At 45.9% G+C, this 17,183-nt stretch overlaps 1 protein-coding gene across 1 annotated transcript in view; it reads right to left on the reverse strand.

Annotated features, from left to right (window-relative positions):
* Window positions 1-17,183, reverse strand: part of LOC129704447 (ERC protein 2) — a 590,828-nt gene that overhangs the window by 134,429 nt on the left and 439,216 nt on the right. Inside the window, exon 20 of the mRNA XM_055647523.1 lies at window positions 16,539-16,664. Coding sequence (XP_055503498.1) covers window positions 16,539-16,664 — 126 coding nt within the window. The remainder of the gene's footprint in view (window positions 1-16,538; window positions 16,665-17,183) is intronic.

The following is a 17,183-nucleotide window of genomic DNA, read 5'->3' on the forward strand; positions in this document are numbered from 1 at the left end:
AGTGACCAGAATATCCACTCTGCTACAGAAAGGGTTTTTAAACATTTGTGCTGAAAATTTATCATCTTCTCCCTTAATAGCTGACATGAAGATATGTTGTTCATTCAAAATTCAACACAGCCAAATGGTATCACAAATTTACATGTCCCAATAATGTCCTCAGAATAAAACGTGTGACTGTTTTTACTTGTGTTTTAATGTTGCTGGTTTTTTACCTGCACTTTTTAACTGTTCGTATTGTTTTGATCAAGTTGTTTATGTGTGAGATGTTTCAGTTTCATGTGCGATATTCCGATATTCCCTGGGAAACCTCTTCCCATTTTGCACGGTACAACTGGTGCTTTGCAAGCTGACAATAAAGGTTTGATTGATTGATTGAAATCGATGCACCAATCTCATTCAGTGCAACATAGAATGATGATATTTAGCATTTGGAAGCACATGTAGTTCCATGGCCACCTGGGTCGGAGGTGAGTTGGTTGAAGCAGGCACCCAGAGATGTGGAGTGGTTGTATCGTGGCAAGAATTTTAACATGCGGCCGAAGGGATTTGGGCTTTCAACAAGCTGCGTGTGGAATTGTAACCGTGAGCTGGGGACTGCGAGATCCATGGTGGGTCTAGTGTTTCACTGGCAAACTAAAGATAAACACATACTCAATCACAGCGGCATTAGGTGACGGATGAGCCAGCTCAGAGCCTCCACCAAACATCCACGATTATCTACTTCTACCACTTAGCGATGGATTGCTTCTCATGCAACAAGCAACACCCATTTCACACTTCACTACCTATCTTGTTACAACATCTCCGCTCAGAATGCAATGGATCTTCCTGCAGCTTTTGCAATTACAAATCCAAAGGACATTTTTTACCTGGGGAGTTTCTGGAAAGGGGACTGCAGAATCATTTAGTTTCAATTTGGTCAGCCGGTTGAAATTCAATAGACATTGAGAAGGCAATCTCTGATCATATTAAAGTTGCACTATTTACAGGCAGCCACAAGTGACTGACTCTCTGGAGTGTTTCACCCATTATCCTGAAGACCAGAAGAAACTGTCAGCGTCAGGAAAGTTCACAATGTATTTTGTTAGCGTGAAACGATGCAACGATTCGGCGCAGTCTGAAGACGGGTCTCGACCCGAATGCCACCCATTCCTTCGTTCCACAGATGCTGCTGCACCCGCTGAGTTTCTCCAGCATTTTTGTCTCCCTACACTATTCCAATGTCTGTAATGAGGTAGTCGGGAAGGAAATAGGTAACGTTTCGGGGCCGAATCCCTTGGGAAATAGGTAACGTTTCGGGGCCGAATCCCTTGGGAAATAGGTAACGTTTCGGGGCCGAATCCCTTGGGAAATAGGTAACGTTTCGGGCCGAAACCCAAAAGGGTTTCGGCCCGAAACGTTGCCTATTTCCTTCGCTCCACAGATGCTGCTGCACCCGCTGAGTTCCTCCAGCATTTTTGTCTACCTTTGATTTTTCCAGCGTCTGCAGTTCCTTCTTAAACAGTGATTTTCTGATTCTCTTCCTTTTCTTGTGAAGTTTTGATGAGCTCAACCAACGTAGTTTAGTTTAGAGATACAGCACGGAAACTTGCCCACGAGCCCACGCCGGCCATCGATCACGCTAGTTCTGTGTTATCCCACCTTCTAATCTACTCCCCACACACTAGGGGGCAATTTACAGAGGGGACAATTAACCTACACACCCACACAGTCACAGGAAGACCGTGCAAACTCCACACAGACAGTCACTATTGAACCCAGGTGTCTGGTCATATGAGGCCGTGGCTTGATCAGCTTTGCCACTGTGCTGGTCATAATCCTACCGCCATTATTGCAGTGAGGTTTCAGCTGAGACAACTATACAACCATATAACAATTACAGCACGGAAACAGGCCATCTCGGCCCTACAAGTCCATGCCGAACACATTTTTTTCCCCCTAGTCCCACCTGCCTGCACTCATACCATAACCCTCCATTCCCTTCTCATCCATATGCCTATCCAATTTATTTTTAAATGATACTAATGAACCTGCCTCCACCACTTCCACTGGGAGCTCATTCCACACCGCCACCACTCTCTGTGTAAAGAAGTTCCCCCTCATATTACCCCTAAACTTCTGTCCCTTAATTCTGAAGTCATGTCCTCTTGTTTGAATCTTCCCTATTCTCAAAGGGAAAAGCTTGTCCACATCAACTCTGTCTATCCCTCTCATCATTTTAAAGACCTCTATCAGGTCCCCCCTTAACCTTCTGCGCTCCAGAGAATAAAGACCCAACTTATTCAACCTATCTCTGTATCTTAGTTGTTGAAACCCAGGCAACATTCTAGTAAATCTCCTCTGTACTCTCTCTATTTTGTTGACATCCTTCCTATAATTGGGCGACCAAAATTGTACACCATACTCCAGATTTGGTCTCACCAATGCCTTGTACAATTTTAACATTACATCCCAGCTTCTATACTCAATGCTCTGATTTATAAAGGCTAGCATTTACTCAAAGCTCTGATTTATAAAGGCTAGCATACCAAAAGCTAGCATACCAAAATACCAACTATACAATATTTGGCAGGAAGAAAAATTCTGACTGAGAAAAAACTGCAAGAGGTGACAATTGTAAATACACTGTTTGGAAGGAACTGCAGATGCTGGAAAAATCGAAGGTAGACTACAATGCTGGAGATATTCAGCGGGTGAGGCAGCATCTATGGAGAGAAGGAATGGGCGATGTTTCGGGTCGAGACCCTTCTTCAGACAGGGGGGCGGGAAAAAGAAAGGAAGTGGCTGAGACAGTGGGCTGTGGTGGAGCTGGGAAGGGGAGGGGAAGGAGGGAGAAAGCAGGGACTACCTGAAATTGGAGAAGTCAATGTTCATACCGCTGGGGTGTAAACTACCCAAGTGAGATATGAGGTGCTGCTCCTCCAATTTGCGCTGGGCCTCACTCTGGCCATGGAGGAGGCCCAGGACAGAAAGGTCGGATTATATATTTAGAATGAATTATCGATTGGACGATAAAGTGTCCTTTGGTGGGATGAACTGTTACTTAATTTCATAGGAATAAACCAGTTATTCCCGTGGCCCCCGTGTCAAACTGTGGAGCATCCACGCCTCAAGTTTGTTTATCTCTTTCCCCCTCTTTTTGCTCAACGCACATCTTGTATCTTGAAGATTTGCGTGACTTGTGTTTGTGAAATCACTCTGTCACGCTAGAGGCAGGAAACATGTTCCCGATGTTGGGGGAGTCCAGAAACAGGGGCCACAGTTTAAGAATAAGGGGTAAGCCATTTAGAACGGAGACGAGGAAACACTTTTTCTCACAGAGAGTGGTGAGTCTGTGGAATTCTCTGCCTCAGAGGGCGGTGGGGGCCGGTTCTCTGGATACTTTCAAGAGAGAGGTAGATAGGGCTCTTAAGGATAGCGGAGTCAGGGGATATGGGGAGAAGGTAGGAACGGGGTACTGATTGTGGATGATCAGCCATGATCACATTGAATGGCGGTGCTGTCTCGAAGGGCCGAATGGCCTACTCCTGCACCTGTTGTCTATTGCCTAGTGTCTATTGTCACAGCTCCTGCCATTAAGCAAGCACTTCTCCTCATCTCTTTCAGAGCCACACAGGGAAAGATCTGCCATTATATGTTATACTTGGATTTGGATCCTCACTAACATCGACTGATTAGAATGTGTGAAGGAAAAGATTTGAGTGTTCACAGTATAAATCTTCAAAGTGAACTGCACCTAGATTAAATTAGTGCGGGTGTCAGGGGTTATGGGGAGAAGGCAGCAGACTGGGGTGAGGAGGGAGAGATAGATCAGCCATGATTAAGTGGCAGAGTAGATTTGATGGGCCGAATGGCCTAATTCTGAACTCAACAGCGATAAGACAGAATTCCTCCTCATAGGCTCCAAAGCCACACTCAGCAAAATCAATAACCCCACTCTCACCATCGACGGCACCACTGTCTCCCCATCTCCCCAGGCCCGCAACCTTGGCGTGATCTTTGATTCCACCCTCTCCCTTGAGCCTCACATCCGCCATGTCATTAAAACCTCCTTCTTTCATCTCCGCAACATCGCCAAACTCAGACCCTCTCTCACACCGCCCGCTGCTGAAAGACTCATCCATGCCTTCATCTCCTCCCGACTGGAGTACTGCAACTCACTTCTCCTTGGCATCAGCTCCACCTACATCAACCGACTCCAACTGGTCCAGAACGCAGCCGCCCGACTCATCACCCACACCAAATCCTGGCATCACATCACTCCAGTCCTCAAACAACTTCACTGGCTTCCCATCTCCCACCGGATCACCTACAAAATCCTGATCCTCACCTACAAAGCCCTCCACCATCTGGCCCCCCCATATCTCACTGACCTCCTCTCCCCCCTACCAACCCTCACGGTCCCTCAGATCCACATCAGCCGGTCTCCTCTCCATCCACAAGTCCAACCTCTGCAGTTTTGGGGACAGAGCCTTCTCCAGGGCAGCTCCCAGGCTCTGGAACTCCCTCCCCCAACTGATCCGCAATTCCGTGTCCCTCACCATCTTCCAGTCCCGCCTCAAGACCCATCTCTTCACCTCTGCCTATCCTTAGCCCCACGTCCCCCTCCCTTTTCATCTGTGCATTAATTGCCTCATATTGTGTTTTGAATTGAATTCTGTCTTTACTTTGTGTACTAGTCATGTCTCTACTATTTATTTAATTCCCCTTACATGTTTTTCCTCTACCTGCTAAATTTTTGTACGGTGTCCTTGAGACTCTTGAAAGGCGCCCATAAATAAAATTTATTATTATTATTATTATTATTATGACCTTATGAAATGTTAGTGAAATGTATTCATGCCAGTTGCAGTTTTCAGCTAATGAAGCCACATTGCGACTGGCGTTACCTTGTACACTTGCATGCTTGGACATTCACAAGACAGCTGATTACCGAGATCATTATATCAGTGGTTACACAGAAAAGCTGGAGAAAATCAGCGGGTGCAGCAGCATCTATGGAGCGAAGGAAATAGGCAACGTTTCGGGCCGAAACCCTTCTTCAGACTGATCGGGGGCGGGGGTGGGCGGGGAAAAGAAAGGGAAAAGGAGGAGTAGCCAGAAGGCTGGAGGGTGGGAGGAGACAGCAGGGGGGCTGAGGAAGGGGAGGAGACAGCAAGGACTAACAGAATTGGGAGAATTCGATGTTCATGCCCCGGGGGTGTAGACTCCCCAAACGGAATATGAGGTGCTGTTCCTCCAATTTCCGGTGCTGCTCGCTGTGGCCATGGAGGAGACCCAGGACAGAGAGGTCGGAGACGGAGTGGGAGGGGGAGTTGAAGTGCTGAGCCACCGGGAGGTCAGCTTGGTTATTGCGGACCGAGCGGAGGTGTTCGGCGAAACGATCGCCCAACCTCCGCTTGGTCTCACCGATATAGATCTGCTGACATCTAGAGCAGCGGACGCAATAGATGAGGTTGGAAGAGATGCAGGTAAACCATTATATCAGTGGGCTGGTGTCATGCTACACTTTATTCCAGTGGTCTGACCCTTAATTAAACCAGTCCCACACATAATGGGTTAGTGCAGCTGTAACATGACACCCAACTAGACACTGTAATGTTTCTACTGCAACATCTAAAAGTACATGTGGAAGCCAATGTGAAGGTGATAATGGCAGCTTTAAATGTTCCAGTTCTGCTTGTTACCTGAACACAGACCAAGCTGCGGTGGCGGCGATTGTCTCGAGTTTGTTCTGGAGAATCTCTTGTGACTAATGTGTTGCACAAACATGCAACCAGGCCACGTCAGATTTAGAAATATGCCTCGGCTGTCTACCGATTTGTGAATGGTTGCTCAGTGGCATAGGTGGTAGAACCAATGCCTCACGGCACCAGCCACCCAGCTTCAATCCTGACCTTGGGTGCTGTCTGTGTGGAGTTTTCCCGTTCTCCCGTGAACACGTTGGTTTTTATCCGACATTCCCAAAGGAATGCAGGCACGGGGAAGAGAGGAGCAAAGCGGGAAGCATTGTAGCAACCTAAATATGGGTGAATTCAATCTTCACACCGTTGGGTTGGCAGCTGTCCAAATGGAAGACAAGGTGGTGTACCTCCAGTTTGCATGTGGCCTCACTCTGGCAATGGAGGAGGCCCAGGACAGAGAGGTCAGTGTGGGAATGGGAATGAGAAGGGGAGTTTAATGCATAACAACCAGGAGATCCAGTAGACCTTGGCGGACCTTGGCGCAAGTGTACGCCAAAACTGTGGCCGATTTGCCGTAGACTTTTACTAGTGAATTAGTTGATAGGCTAATTGGCCACTATACATTGCCCCTGGTGTTTAGGTGATAAGAATGTGGGGAGAATTTAAACAAATGGGCTAATACGGGACTGGTGGCAATTGGCGTGTCATAGACAGCATGGTTCATAGAAACATAGAAAACTGGCCATTCAGCCCATCGAACCAGCACCGCCATTCAATATGATCATGGCTGATCATCCAGAATCAGTACTCCCATTCCTGCTTTCTCCCCATATCCCTTGATTCCGTTAGCCCTAAGAGCTAAATCTAACTCTCTCTTGAAAACATCCAGTGAATTGGCCTCCAGGAAGAGAATTCCACAGACTCTCTGGGTGGGAAAGTTTTTCCTCATCTCAGTCTGAAATGAGACCCCTTATTCTTAAACTGTGGCTTTGGTCAATGGGCCAAAGGGTGGGATTCTAGTGCCACATCTTTTTGACTGATTTTCTTCAATAGCAACCATCATATGTCCCAAGTTCAATGCCATTTACCAAATCCTAAACACTTCTTGTGAGGCAACGTTTAGGAGAGGCTTTTTGTTGTGTGGTAAGCTGGGCCCGACCACTAACTAGGCAAATTTGTGAAAAAGATCTGACCGAGATGGTGCAAACTAATTCAAGCTGAGCCTTTATATTGTACAAAGAAGCTCGATCTCCATCTGCCACTAAAAATAATCCGATCAAAGAAATCAAGAACTCAATGAAATTAAAAGATTTACTAGAATGTTGCCTGGGTTTCAACAACTAAGTTACAGAGATAGGTTGAATAAGTTAGGTCTTTATTCTCTGGAGCGCAGAAGGTTAAGGGGGGACCTGATAGAGGTCTTTACAATGATGAGAGGGATAGACAGAGTTGATGTGAACAAGCTTTTCCCTTTGAGAATAGGGAAGATTCAAACAAGAGGACATGACTTCAGAATTAAGGGACAGAAGTTTAGGGGTAACATGAGGGGGAACTTCTTTACTCAGAGAGTGGTAGCGGTGTGGAATGAGCTTCTAGTGGAAGTGGTGTCGGCAGGTTCGTTGGTATCATTTAAAAATAAATTGGATAGGCATATGGATGAGAAGGGAATGGAGGGTTATGGTATGAGTGCAGGCAGGTGGGACTAAGGGAAAAACAGTTGTTCGGCACGGACTTGTAGGGCCGAGATGGCCTGTTTCCGTGCTGTAATTGTTATATGGTTAAATGGTTATAAGGTTTGAGAGGACAAAAAATGCAAAGCACAAACACAGAACATAAAAATAGCACAGAAACAAAACTGATAATGAAATAATTTGCAAAGGGTTACAAGATGAACAGATATTATTTATTACTGTGTTAAAGAAGGAACTGCAGATGCTGGAAAATCGAAGGTAGACAAAAATGCTGGAGAAACTCAGCGGGTGAGGCAGCATCTGTGGAGCGAAAGAAATAGGCAACGTTTCGGGCCGAAACCCTTGGGTTTCGGCCCAAAACGTTACCTATTTCCCAAGGGATTCGGCCCCGAAATGTTTCGGGTCGAGACCCTTCTTCACACTGATGTGAGGGGGGGGGGGGGGGGGGAAGAAGAAAGGAAGAGGCGGAGACAGTGGGCTGAGGGAGAGCTGGGAAGGGGAGGAGAAAGCAGGGACTACCTGAAATTAGAGAAGTCAATGTTCATACCGCTGGGGTGCAAACTGCCCAAGCGAAATATGAGGTGCTGCTCCTCCAATTTACAGTGGTCCTCACTCTGGCCATGGAGGAGGCCCAGGACAGAAAGGTCGGATTTGGAACGGGAGGGGGAGTTGAAGTGCTGAGGAGGACTAGGAGTCAGGGGGGGAAGTGATATCAGGATTGTGAATACAAATAAGGAAATGGTCGACATTTGCATGATTACTGGATTACTAGCATCAGGACTGTCTTATGAAGAAAGACTGGATAGACTTGGTTTATACTCTCTAGAATTTAGGAGATTGAGAGGGGATCTTATAGAAACTTACAAAATTCTTAAGGGGTTGGACAGGCTAGATGCAGGAAGATTGTTCCCGATGTTGGGGAAGTCCAGGACAAGGGGTCACAGCTTAAGGATAAGGGGGAAATCCTTTAAGACCGAGATGAGGAGAACTTTTTTCACACAGAGAGTGGTGAATCTCTGGAACTCTCTGCCACAGAGGGTAGTTGAGGCCACAGTTCATTGGCTATATTTAAGAGGGAGTTAGATGTGGCCCTTGTGGCTAAAGGGATCAGAGGGTATGGAGAGAAGGCAGGTACGGGATACTGAGTTGGATGATCAGCCATGATCATATTGAATGGCGGTGCAGGCTCGAAGGGCCGAATGGCCTACTCCTGCACCTATTTTCTATGTTTCTATGTTTCTATGTTTCTACTACCACAGATTACGTAGACTGGGCCTGTGTTCTCTCGAGTTCAGTAGAATAGGAAGTGACCTCATTGAAGTGTGCAAGATTCTTACAAGGCATGACAAGGTCATTGTAGATTTGATGCTTCTCCCTGGGTGAGATGGCCAGAACCATGGGGAGAGTGGATGAGGAGAGGGCGTTTCCACTAGTGGGGGAGTCTAGGACCAGAGGTCATGTCCTCAGAATTAAAGGACGTTCCTTTAAGAAGGAGACAAAGAGGAATTTGTTTAGGTAGAGTGTGGCGAATCTGTGGAATTCTTTGCCACTGAAAGCTGTGGTCAAGTCAATTGATATATTTAAGGCAGATATAGATAGATTCTTAATTAGTGCGGGTGTCAGGGGTTATGGGGAGAAGGCAGGAGAATGGGGTTTGGAGGGAGATAGATCAGCCATGATTGAATGGCAGAATAGACTTGATGGGCCGAATGGCCTAATTCTGCTCCTATCACTGATGAATCATGGGTACCTGGCTGCTCAGGACTGAGGGGACATTTCAACATCGGGAGGAAAGAGGCTGTTTATAACTGTCTCCGCCTCTTCCTTTCATCTCCCCGTCAGTCTGAAGAAGGGTCTTGACCCGAAACGTCAACTATTCCTTCGCTCCATAGATGCTGCCTCACCCGCTGAGTTTCTCCAGTATTTTTGTCTACCTGTGAGAATTCATGGAAACTAACTGAATTGGTTCAGAAACTAACAGAGTTAAGCCCTTGTCCCACTTAGGAAACCTGAACGGAAACCTCTGGAGACTTTGCGCCCCACCCAAGGTTTCCGTGCAGTTCCCGGAGGTTGCAGGTGGTTGCCGGAGGTTGCAGGTAGTGGAAGCAGGTAGGGAGACTGACGAAAACCTCCGGGAACCGCACGGAAACCTTGGGTGGGGCGCAAAGTCTCCAGAGGTTTCCGTTCAGGTTTCCTAAGTGGGACAGGGGCATTAGTACAAAGATGGTGATACAGATAAAGAGATTGGTGCTGGGGCTGCAAATATTCACCACGTTATTTTGTAAACAGTGACAATTTGGGATAAAAGAGCCAGAAATGAAATTTTGCGATTGACACAGGGAACGTACTTCCCATAAGAATTATTGTAAGGGTCTTGAATTAAGAGTATGGGCAAAATAGCGACAAATATATTTCAATAAAAGAAGATTTACGTCAAACCATTTTCAATTTAACAAGGATACAAGCGAGTGAGTTTTAAATGTTTCTACAATCAGCGGATGTCCAAAGGAAACCCAGGTTCAGGCGAAAGGTCATTAAAACGTTCTTGCCAAATACAGGAAACAATAAAACAGGCTCAAACGTCGTGTGTTTGAGTCCAAGGAAGTGAAGAACAAACGGATTGAAGTTGGCTGAAGTGATGTTCAGATCTGGATTATAACAGATGTACTGACTATATCTGGGCTTTAGTAAAGGCACTGTAGACTGGTATTCAATTGACTGCAGTACAATGTCCCTTGCTCACTAAAGGTCATGCTTCAAGGGGAAATTACAACAACTAGGGCTGCATTCCTTGGAATTCGGGAAGTTAAAGAGTGATTTGATTGACGTCTTTAAGATAATAAGTGGCTATGATTGGGTAGACAGGGACATTATCAGTGTAATAGCCCTGTCCCACTGTACGAGTTCATTCCAAGAGCTCTCCCGAGTTTTAAAAAAATCAAACTCGTGGTAAGCACGGAGAATGGACGTAGCGGGTACGTCGGAGCTCGGGGACGTCTCTTAGCGGCTCGTAACGCTAACGGCAGGTACTCGGGAAGACTCGCTAACGGCAGGTAAGCTCGGGAAGACTGGCGAAGATTTTTTAACACGTGAAAAATGTCCACGAGAGCCCCGAGTACCGACGAGTGGCCATTACCGTAAATCTCCGAGTTCGAATCAGGGCAAACTCGGGAGAACTCTTGGAATGAACTCGTACAGTGGGACAGGGGTTTTATTTGCAGAGGGTTGGACTAGTGTACAGTTTGTGTCAATGTTTTGGGAGTTTAAATATATCGGTTCTCCAGTTCTCTGGATGCTTTCAAGCGAGAGTTTCATAGAGTTCTTAGGGATAGCGGAGTCAAGGGATATGGAGAGAAGGCAGGAACGGGGTACTGATTGTGGATGATCAGCCATGATCACATTGAATGGCGGTAGACAAAAATGCTGGAGAAACTCAGCGGGTGAGGCAGCATCTATGGAGCGAAGGAATAGGTGACGTTTAGGGTCAAGACCCTTCTTCAGACTGGGGGATTGGGGGGGGGGAGAAGAAAGGAAGAGGCAGAGACAGTGGGCTGTGGGAGAGCTGGAAAGGGGAGGGAGAAAGCAAGGACTACCTGAAATTGGAGGTCAATGTTCTTTCTTAAACATTTAGTCTACTCCACTACGATATCTCCTCAAGGTCTGCCTACTTTGAGGAAGTTCTCCTCCTCGCTCTGAAGCCAGAGATGCTGCCTCACCCGTTCCAGCATCTGCAGTTCTTTCTTAAACATTGAATGGTGGTGCTGGCTCGAAGGGCCGAATGGCCTCCACCCGCACCTATTGTCTATCGTCTATAATAATAATGTTGGAACCTCTCTTCCGCAAGGAGCAACTGATGCGGTTACATTTGTTGGTGTTAATTAGAGACTCAGATTTTTGTTATTTAAGGTTTTGGACCAAAATGGAGAGTTGGGTTGTCCATGGAGTCTGGTCACACACTGAGCCCGGCTGCCCTGAACCCAGTACAGACTCCAGCCACTAAATAGTTCACATCTATTCCTCAGCCCTTAGATTATTTCCTATCTTCTCTTAAGAACAAAAATCAACATTGTTAACATTTTGCTCTGCTCAGGACAAGAAGGCTCTGCAGAGAGTAGTGCGTTCGGTCGAACGCACTATGGGAACTTCACTCACCCCCCTGCAGGAACTATACAACAGGAGGTGCAACTCCAGAGCAAATAAAATCATGGGAGACCCCTTCCACCCCTGCAACGGACTGTTGCAGCTGCTACGGTCAGGCAAACGCCTCCGTTGCCATGCGGTGAGAACGGAGAGGTTGAGAAGGAGTTTCTTCCCAGAGGCCATTCGGACTGTAAACGCCTATCTCACTAGGGACTAACTCTACTGAACATTTTTCCTTCCATTATTTATTATGTAAAAGAATATGTGTGTTATGATTGTGTTTATAGTTTGTTTGGTTGTTTTGTTGTTTGTCTTTTGCACAAAAGTCCGCGAGCATTGCCACTTTCATTTTACTGCACATCTCGTATGTGTATGTGACAAATAAACTTGACTTGACTTGACTTGACTCACCAGACTCCAAGAATTGCAAATCAAAAGGGACCTCACAGTTGATGAGGTGCAATGTGGTGATTTGTTGTAATAAATAAGCCAGGACTGCAGGAATATCATGTCATGGGCGATGAGTTTTGGAGGGCAAATTACGGACAGATGCAAGGAGGGTTTTAAAGACCAGGAAACTGGGTTCATCTGGGAACCAAATGGAAGGCTGTCATTGGTATTCCCTCAGGATGAGATCACATAGACATGAAAGCCCTTCAAATGAGCTTGACTGGTGAACTTATGCAACCTATATATATTACTCTATGAATTAAATCAACCAAAATATTATCAAAGCCTTTGTACTAGTGAACCAGGACGCATTCTGCTGACCACTATAAAGAATGCCTTGATGTTCCTTGATTAAACCGTGTTCAGGGCCATCTGCTGAAATGTGACCTCATCTCTAAATAATACGTGAACTGGCAAGGTAATGTTATTAAGTGTGGAATTGAACAATGACTATTAGGCTTCATTATGTAGGCAGAAGAAGATAATGTATTGCTAAATCTTAGCTTTAGTTTAGTCTAGTCTAGAGATACAGCGTGGAAACAGGCCCTTCGGCCCACCGAGTCCGCACTGACCTACGATCCCCGCACACTAACACAATCCTACACAAACTGAGGACAATTTACGCTTATGCCAAGGATACAAACGCAAGCCAATTAACCTACAAACCTGTACGTCTTTGGAGTGTGTGGGAGGAAACCGGTGATCTCGGAGAAAACCCACGTGGTCACGGGGTGAACGTGCAAACTCCGTACAGACAAGCGTCCGTAGTCGGGATCGAACCTGACTGGGTCCCAGCGCTGTAAGCGCTGTAAGGCAGCAACTCTACCGCTGTGCCAGCGTGCCGCCCCATCTTCAGCTACAGGTAACGGGTAACCAAGAGGACTCACGCAAGAGTAAAAGGCACGGACGCGCTCCCAATATCACGCTGACAGCAGAACGCTGACAGCAAGTGTGTCTGAAGGATCACAGATTTACCAACTAATGAAGCAGCAGCTCATCAACAAATAAACCCATTGATTTCTCCAGGCAATGAAATTACTCATTCTTACAATTATTAATCCTTTATAACCATATAACCATATAACCATATAACAATTACAGCACGGAAACAGGCCATCTCGGCCCTTCTAGTCCGTGCCGAACACGTAATCTCCCCTAGTCCCATATACCTGCACTCAGACCATAACCCTCCATTCCTTTCCCGTCCATATAACTATCCAATTTATTTTTAAATTATAAAAACGAACCTGCCTCCACCACCTTCACTGGAAGCTCATTCCACACAGCCACCACTCTCTGAGTAAAGAAGTTCCCCCTCATGTTACCCCTAAACTTCTGTCCCTTAATTCTCAAGTCATGTGCCCTTGTTTGAATCTTCCCGACTCTCAGTGGGAAAAAGCTTATCCACGTCAACTCTGTCTATCCCTCTCATCATTTTAAAGACCTCTATCAAGTCCCCCCTTAACCTTCTGCGCTCCAAAGAATAAAGCCCTAACTTGTTCAACCTTTCTCTGTAACTTAGTTGCTGAAACCCAGGCAACATTCTAGTAAATCTCCTCTGTACTCTCTCTATTTTGTTGACATCCTTCCTATAATTAGGCGACCAAAATTGTACACCATACTCCAGAATTGGCCTCACCAATGCCTTGTACAATTTTAACAATAGATCCCAACTTCTATACTCAATGCTCTGATTTATAAAGGCCAGCATACCAAAAGCTTTCTTTACCACCCTATCTACATGAGATTCCACTTTCAGGGAACTGTGCAGTTATTCCCAGATCCCTCTGTTCACCTACATCAACAAATAAACCCATTTGATGTATCCAGGCAATGAAACTACTAATTCTTACAATTACTAATCCTTTGAGAAACAAATGTCATATTAATGTTTGTTTAAAGTTTCACCATTAGGTATACGTAGTCATTAGTTTCTGGTTTGCAAGAATTAGGACCAATTTGTCAGAAATGCTTATCCGCATTCAGCTTAATATCTGTGCCCGTATTTATCTTCCGTGGCCTGTAAATAGTAATGAATCTTCCTATGTGAACCGCACAATGCAATCGATCAACACACATGATGCCAACACAGTAGACTGAATCTTTCGGCCTGAAACGTTACCATTTCCAATCCACAGATGCTGCTGCACCACGCTGACTCCAGCATTTTTGTCTGGCAATACAACATCTGTAATCAGGTACGGGAAGAAATAGGCAACGTTTCGGGCCCGAAACCTTGGGAAACCTACGTTTTCCGAATCCCTTGGGAAATAGGCAACGTTTCGGGGCCGAATCCCTTGGGCTAGGTAAGTTTTCTCCCGCATTTTGGGTGTAACGTTTCTTCGAAACCCAAGGGTTTCCACCCATCGTTGCAGTTCCTTCTTGAACACACTGCTGACCCGCTGTTTCTCCAGCATTTTTGTGTACCTTCGATCTTCCAGCATCTGCAGTTCCTTCTTGAACACACACACTGACAGGCGTTACCGCCATGACCACTCAGATGGAAGGCAAGCATAGAGAGAAAGCACTTGTAATGAACCTGCCTCTCCGACTGAACGGGGCAGCAATTGTGATAAAGGTTCAACGGTGGGTATGATCTGTGTTGAGGCTACTAGTATTCACCATCTTTATACACAAAGATTTTGCGATGCAGAGGGGACAAGCCTAACGGTCACTGTATAGAAACACAGAAACCCAGACAATAGGTGCAGGAGTAGGCCATTCGGCCCTTCGAGCCTGCACCGCCATTCAACATGATCATGACTGATCATCCAACTCAGTATCCTGTACCTGCCTTCTCTCCATACCCCCTGATCCCCTTAGCCACAAGGGCCACATCTAACTCCCTCTTAAATATAGCCAATGAATTGTGGCCTCAACTACCTTCCGTGGCAGAGAATTCCACAGATTCACCACTCTCTGTGTGAAAAATGTTTTCCTCATCTCGGTCCTAAAACATTTCCCCCTTATCCTTAAACTGTGTGACCCCTTGTTCTGGACTTCCCCAACATCGGGAACAATCTTCCTGCATCTTGCCTGTCCAACCCCTTAAGAATTTTGTAAGTTTCTATAAGATCCCCCCGCAATCTTCTGTATGTCATGTTGTCACTTGCAGGCGGAGCACCAAGGTAAATTCCTTGTATGTGAATACTTGGCCAATAAACGTATTCATTCAGTTAAGAATTATAAAGGGGCAGAATTAACAGCACGGATAAACTGGTAGCAAACAGACTTTGCCGCCATTGGTCGGGGCGGTGAGTTTAAGAGTCAGGGAGCCATGATTCAGCTGTGTAATGGTTCAGTTTGAATGCATATTTTATGCAGTTCTCGTTGGCAGGTTACAGGGAGGATGTGGAGGCTTTGGAATGGGTACAGAAGCGGCGGCCTGGTTTCGGGGGTACTTGGTTATAAAGCAAGTTTGAACAGGCCTGGAGTCATCGACGGCTGAGGGCAGACCTGACAGAAGTGTATAATATTATAAGAAGCAGAGACATTGTCAGATTCTTTTTCCCCAGGGTGACAATGGCAGAGACTAAAGGTCACAGTTCTGAGGAGAGAGGGGAATGGTTTAGAGGAGATGTGGAGAGCAAGTATTTCTTTACACACAGAGGGTGGTGGGTGCCTGGAACGCACTACCAGAGGGGTGGTGGAGGCACATACGATAGTGGCGTTTAGCTCAATTTAGTTTAGTTTAGTGTCACGCGTAACGAGGTACAGTGAAAAGCTTTTGTTGCGTGCTAACCAGTCAGCGGAAAGACAATACATTATTACAAGGATGCGCAGGAAATGGAGGGGTATGGATCGCTGGCAGGCAGAGGAGATTAGTTTTACATGGCATCATGTTCGGCACGGACATTGTGGGCCAAAGGGCCTGTTCCTGTGCTGTACTGTGTTCTATGCTCTACACTCTACAGCTTCGTTGGCTCGTCTCCAGTTGGTCCAAAATGCTGCCGCTCGCCTTTTAACCGGAACTCGAAAGAGGGAGCACATTACGCCAATTTTGGCCTCCCTTCACTGGCTCCCAGTGCACTTTCGAGTTCATTTTAAAATTATTTTATTTGTTTTTAAATCATTGAATGGCCTCGCCCCGCCTTACCTCTCTGAGCTGCTCCACCTATATGCTCCTACCCGGTGCCTCAGGTCAGCGGATCAGCTGCTCCTTGAGGTACCAAGGTCTAAGCGGAAGCTCAGAGGGGATAGAGCCTTTTCTGTTGCTGCCCCGGCACTCTGGAACACCTTGCCGCTGCAGATCAGACAGGCCCCTTCACTGTCCATCTTTAAATCCTCCCTAAAAACTCACTTTTATTCACTGGCTTTCGACACTGGCTGAGACATTGTTCCTGTTTTAGTGCTTTTAATGTCTTTTAATTTTTACTGTTTTTATAGTCCTGTCGTCTTAATGGTTTTAGTAGTTTGTAATAACTTTTTGTTGACTTCCCATGTACAGCACTTTGTGGTAACTGATGTTGTCTAAAAGCACTTTATAAATAAAGTTATTATTATTATTATTATTATTATTTAACAGGGCAAAAGGGAAGTTGTGGAAGGGTTGGTGGAATGGGATATTCACCTGATCAGGAGCGGGCCGGTGGTTTGTGTGTTGCGATCTTGCCGGCGTGCGGTGATGGTGGTGGTGGTGATGATGGTGATGGTCATCATCATAGTTGTCTGCCATCAATTTCATCCGGTTTTGTGTCTGAGGAGAGAGAGATAGGCAAGTGGTTAAGCAGCCCAGCCTTGCCAAAGGGCCGCTACAGGGTACAAGCCAAAATGCCTTTGTAACCAGTCCAAAGCAGAGCCAATTGTTAATAAGAAAGAAATAAAGAAAGAAGCGTGCTTAAACTCTGCGTAGATTTGTGCGTTCATTCTGCAGAGGCACCACGAGAGGTAAATTACAGACAATATTTCTGCTGCACATTGGAGCAGTGCAGTGGATAATCAGCTCATCATGCAAGGGACTGTACAACTGTAGACAAGCAATATCTCTGTCAGAGCTTTCATTTAGTCTCATTCAAAAGCAAATCCTTGAATTAGATTGTCCCGCTTCGGCAAGCGGAGGTTAACCTGGTTAATGAGAATCAATCCTAGAAGAAGTGAGCAGGAAAATAATACCACACCGTTTGTTCATTCAGGGAGCTACATTATACAACAGCTTGTACCATCAGCCTGGGTTGTGTATCCAGGGCATCAATCATTTGAACGCTTTCTTCCATCT

The sequence above is a fragment of the Leucoraja erinacea genome, chromosome 16, assembly GCF_028641065.1.
Source record: "Leucoraja erinacea ecotype New England chromosome 16, Leri_hhj_1, whole genome shotgun sequence".
NCBI classification, from domain to species: domain Eukaryota; kingdom Metazoa; phylum Chordata; class Chondrichthyes; order Rajiformes; family Rajidae; genus Leucoraja; species Leucoraja erinaceus.